This window comes from Gavialis gangeticus, unplaced genomic scaffold, assembly GCF_001723915.1.
Source record: "Gavialis gangeticus isolate Ggan-Ray unplaced genomic scaffold, GavGan_comp1, whole genome shotgun sequence".
NCBI lineage: Eukaryota > Metazoa > Chordata > Crocodylia > Gavialidae > Gavialis > Gavialis gangeticus.
In genome coordinates this window covers 10,848,947-10,854,192 of record NW_017729018.1, presented here as the reverse complement: position 1 = coordinate 10,854,192, position 5,246 = coordinate 10,848,947, and the positions used below count along the sequence as shown (strand labels likewise).

Genomic DNA, 5,246 nt, shown 5'->3' with positions numbered 1-5,246 from the left:
GGATGTGGAAAACATGGAGAGGGTCCAGAGAGGCCACTTGCATGATTGGGGGCAGCAGGGCAGGCCCTACGAGGAGAGGCTGCGGGACCTGAACCTGTTCAGCCTCCACAAGAGAAGGCCGAGGGGGGATCTAGTGGCCTGTTACAAACTAGTCAGAGGGGACCAGCAGGTATTGGGGGAGTCCCTGTTCCCCCGAGCACTACCAGGAGTTACCAGGAATAACGGTCACAAGCTGGCAGAGGGTAGATTCAGGCTAGATATCAGGAGGCGCGACTTCACTGTCAGGGCGGCTAGGATCTGGGACCAACTTCCAAGCGAAGTGGTGCTGGCTCCTACCCTGGGGGGCTTTAGGACAAGGCTAGACAATCACCTTGCTGGGGTCGTTTGCCCCCAGTACTCTTTCCTGCCATGGCTGGCAGGGGGTCGGACTTGATGATCTGCTCGGGTCCCTTCTGACCCGACCAACTATGAAACTAACCAGTCTGTCATTGGGCAGACGTGAGTTAACCATCTCTCTCTGAGTAGGCTGTAATATTTACTCCACTAGGCTACATTGCCTGTAACACTCTTGAGGTCTATGGGTGTAAGTTGCTGCGGGAGGTCAGTGCTGAGAAGAATTGAAATGCTTGGTCACCAGATTTCCATTGAAATGCAGCAAGATAAACAATGAGTCAGAGAAATAATGGGCTTAACTGGCATATTGGGGCCCTCCATGGATCAGCTGGCAGAAAAAATCAAGAGACAGAATTGTTTCCCAAGTATATTTAACTCTCTGTTCTAGTGCTGTTGCACACAGCAACTGCCAATGGCTTCCAGATGGTTACCAGCGGGGCTCAGAGCAAAGCTGTCAGCGACTGGCTCATAACCAGTGTGGAGGTGAGTTCTCATGATTTGGGAGTGGGGTCTAGGCTAGTGGATAGCTATAGGAAAGCTCCTTCACTGGTGACCAGGCAGTGCGTACCTGGGGATCAAAAAGGTAAAGCTGCCTGAGGGTTACAAGAGAGAAACAGAATCTCAGTTGCATAGTAGAGGTGGGTTTTGTATCTTCCCGGCAGCTGAATCCAGAAAGCAGGTTAAGGGCACGGTGCTTGAAGGCAGTGGGAGGAGGGTTTGGTGCTGAGGCTGTTTGAGACTGAGTGGGTGGTGGATTTGGGGGGGAGAGGGGAGAAGTAAGCTGTGCTGCTATAAAGGCAGTGAAGAACTGCAGGGTAATGCTTCTCTCTGGCTTCTGCAGGGGAGGCTGACTGGGCTGGGAGGAGAGGACCTGCCCACCATTGTGATAGTGGCCCATTACGACTCTTTTGGCGTGGCTCCGGTAAATATTTTTTTCCCCTCCCCCTTGTCCCTGTTGTGCCGAGGAGGAGGAAGCTTGTGTGCTTTACCCGTTAGGCTTGCGTTGGTGCTTCTCTGAGCAGGCAGGGGAGTGCACTTTGTCAGTTCTGTCTTTGTCTCCCCAGTGGCTGTCTCACGGTGCAGACTCCAATGCCAGCGGCATCTCTGTGCTTCTGGAGCTCGCCAGGCTCTTTTCTCGGCTCTACACCTACAAACGTACCCATGCGGGGTAAGGTGCTGCTGTCTGGGTCCCAGAACGTGGGGTTGGAGTTGGCCAGTGGTACCTGCAGGGTTGGAGATCTTTTGCAAGGGAAACCCCCTTAACACAGTCGGTGCAGACAGGGTTAGAGCAGCAGCCTGTGTGTGTGTACCACGAATCCTGCCATGAAACAGAACTGCACCTTCTTCCCCAACAGGGTCTTTGCCCTTCATTTCCGTGCAGTGGTTTAATTCATGCTTGGTGAGTGGGAGACTCAAACAGAATAAGGATAGCATAAGAGTCAGGAAGTCGTGTGTTGTAAACCCTGCTCTGTCACTGTTTTACACTGTGATCAGTAGTGAATCCCTTAATCTCTGTGGCTGTTCCCTATCAATTCAGCAAAGCTAATGACTCTTCCCAACTTCACGAGGTTGTTGAGCGCCTGGATTAGTTAATGTCCGTACAGATCTTTGGAAACGCAAAAGACACAGAAGCACCAAGCATACAGCGTTCCAGCAGGCATTTCCTTGCCTTGTGTTAGCATGTGGGTGACGTTCTATTCCTGTCTGGATATTACACTCAAGTGTGTCTGGTACACGAAGTGAAAACCATCGTGACTTCACCCTTGGATGCTAACAGAAGGCAGCTCCTATTAATGAGCCATCGTTAGTCTGGGAATCATTTTGGATTCCATGTGTGGTTCTGAGTACTCCCTGAGAAGGTTGTTTCTATGCCCAGTAAATCAGTGCGACTGACTCACTTTTCCCCGTTTCTTGGTGCACAGGTATAATCTGCTGTTCTTCGCATCTGGAGGTGGCAAGTTTAACTATCAGGGAACCAAGAGGTGGTTAGAAGACAACTTGGATCACACAGGTTTGAGAGATGGGAAGGGATGGGTGTGTGGGATCACTCTGTAGGCTTTGCTGAGTAGAGCAACTTAGTATCGTAGAAAACGGGCGTTAGAAGGGACCTCAGGAGGTCACATCAGGCCCTTGCTCAAAGCAGGACCATCCCCAAATAGATCACCCCAGCCAAGGCTTTGTCTTTCCAGGTCTTAAAAACCTCTAAGGATGGAGATTCCACCACTTCTCTGGGTAACCTGTTCCAGTGCTTTGCTACCCTCCTAGTGAGAGTTTTTTTCCGAATATCCAACCTCAACTTCCCTTGCCACATCTGGAGCCCATTGCTCCTTGTCCTGTCATCTGCCCCCACTGAGAGCAGTCCAGCTTCATCCTCTTTGGAACCCCCTGCAGGGAATTGAAGGCTGCTATTCAATCCCCCCTCAGTCTTCTCTTCTTCTACGAGAACCTCCACTCCTTGTGCTGTGATTAAAATCACCACCCCCTTCCGTTCCCCAGTTAACTTCCATGGCTATAATGCTGTTTGCAGGCCGGCGGTTAGCTCACTGGGTCCTGTCTCACTTCAGAGTCTGCCTCTCTCACGGCTATATGACTGAGGTAAAAATAAGATGTCTAGCTTTGGATTAGCACTTTGCGGTGAGCTCCTCCAGTAAATGCCACCCTTCCAAGGTGCGTTGTGCACTTGCTTCTCTGAGTGTAAAAGGGAATCCTGAGCTGGTGGTTGTAGCATGACTTGGAGTCAGGAGATCTGGTCTCTTCCTTGGGCCAGTCTTTTCACTCTCTGTTCCTTAGTTTCCCCTTCTAAAATGAGGATGCTGCCATTAAACTGTTGCAACAGAATTGGGCAACTTAATGCACGTGTAAAATACTTTGAGCTCGTTTAGGTGAAAGGTGCCATTAATGCCAAGCATTGTTACAGGAAAGTCATCTTTCCAGTTGGGTAGGATTTTATCGTCTGCCCAACCACACCAACCTACTGTGTTAAGGCACAGCACAGTCTCTTTCCATGCTGTCTGAATTGCTGCTGCTGTAGAGAAGGGAACGAGAAGCATACTGAACTCTTTACTTTGATTCACTAATATGCAAGTCACGCTGGGAGACTGCCTCTCCATATGTCCTGCAGATGTTTCTGGTCCCCAGAGTACAGACTCAGGGGTTTGGCTTGGTCTGTTTCAGATTCCAGCCTGCTCCAAGACAACGTTGCATTTGTTCTTTGTCTCGACACCCTGGGCCGAGGGAACAGTCTTCACCTCCATGTTTCAAAGCCTCCCAAGGAGGGGACCCTGCAGCATGCGTTTCTGAGGGAGCTGGAGATGGTAACACATTGGGCCCATTGGGTTGGGCTGGCTGAATGCATGTTTCCTGGGAGAAAGCCTGGGGGTGACATGCCGTGGGGAGCTGTTTTGCTTCCATGATGTAGTGTGTGTACCTAAAGGTGCTGAGGGGGAGCAGTTTTGATGTAGTCCTAGGCTCTTATTTCTGGTAGACTTGATCAGAGCAAAGAGTCCTCCATGGTTTAGGAATCCAGAGTGGACCAGACTGGATCAGTTACCTTCCCCTAGAGCTTCCCTATAGAGCCTCTTGCTTGTAAGAACCTGTTATAGTTGGCTCCTTTGCCAGATGGCAGCCTTGGTCACGTGGCTACCATAAAACATCACATAGATATTAAGAGCCAGAATTCGAGGGTTGTGACTTATGTTAGAGTCCTTATTTTCCAGGTGCCTCTGCCTTCACCGGCCCCTCCTGGCAGACTGTTGGCACAAATTTTTACCCCTTTTCTTTGAATGGAGGAGGAAGTGTTTCCATTACAAGTGCCAGTTCTGGTTTGGAGAGGGAGGGGCGGGGATGTACTTGGAAACAATGGGACTCCTATTCCCTGGGCATCATTCTTCTCGGTTGGTGGACGTTTCCCACAGGTGGTTGCCAGCCAGTTCTCTGAAGTACAGTTCTCCATGGTGCACAAGAAAATCAACTTGGCTGACGACATGCTGGCGTGGGAGCATGAGCGCTTTGCCATCCGCCGCCTGCCTGCCTTCACTGTCTCACACCTGGAAAGTCACCGGGACAGTCTGCGCAACAGTATCATGGATGTGAGGTCAGTGACTGGGAGCGTCAGGAGTGGGCTATGGTGATTGATCAGTTGTTGAATGGACATGGGAACTTAGCGAAGGGTTCTCTGGTGTCGTACCTTTACCAAGTCCTCTCTGTGCACCTGGAGCAGTGGAAGAAACCAGCACAGAGTTTCATAGTTTGTAGGGTCGGACGGGGCCTGAGCAGATCATCAAGTCCGTCCCCCTGCCACGGCAGGAAAGAGTACTGGGGTCAGATGACCCAAGCAAGGTGATTGTCTAGTCTTGTCTTAAAGACCCCCAGGGTAGGAGCCAGCACCACTTCGCTTGGAAGTTGGTTCCAGATCCTAGCTGGCCTGACTGTGAAGTAGTGCCTCCTGATATCTCGTCTGAATCTACCCTCTGCCAGCTTGTGACCGTCATTCCTGGTCACTTCTGGTAGCGCTCGGGGGAGCAGGGACTCCCCCAGTGCTTTCTGGTCCCCTCTGACTAGTTTGTAACAGGCCACTAGATCCCCCTCAGCCTTCTCTTGTGGAGGCTGAACAGGTTCAGGTCCCGTAGCTTCTCGTCGTAGGGCCTGCCCTGCTGCCCCCTGATCATGCGAGTGGCCTCCTCTGGACCCTCTCCATGTTTTCCACATCCCTCCTGAAGTGCGGCACCCAGAACTGGACACAGTACTCCAGCTGTGGCCTGACCAGTGCCGCATAGAGGGGGAGGATCACCTCCTTGGACCTGCTCGAGATGCATCTGTGGATGCACGACAAGGTGCAGTTGGCCTTCCTAGCC

The 5,246-nt window shown here is 51.4% G+C and overlaps 1 protein-coding gene across 1 annotated transcript in view; it reads left to right on the top strand.

Moving 5' to 3' along the window:
* The window catches only part of NCLN (nicalin), a 16,956-nt gene that overhangs the window by 7,570 nt on the left and 4,140 nt on the right, over positions 1-5,246 (top strand). Inside the window, exons 4-9 of the mRNA XM_019513480.1 lie at positions 782-876; positions 1,235-1,315; positions 1,458-1,561; positions 2,316-2,404; positions 3,568-3,707; positions 4,308-4,486. Of these exons, the coding sequence (XP_019369025.1) occupies positions 782-876; positions 1,235-1,315; positions 1,458-1,561; positions 2,316-2,404; positions 3,568-3,707; positions 4,308-4,486 (688 nt within the window). The remainder of the gene's footprint in view (positions 1-781; positions 877-1,234; positions 1,316-1,457; positions 1,562-2,315; positions 2,405-3,567; positions 3,708-4,307; positions 4,487-5,246) is intronic.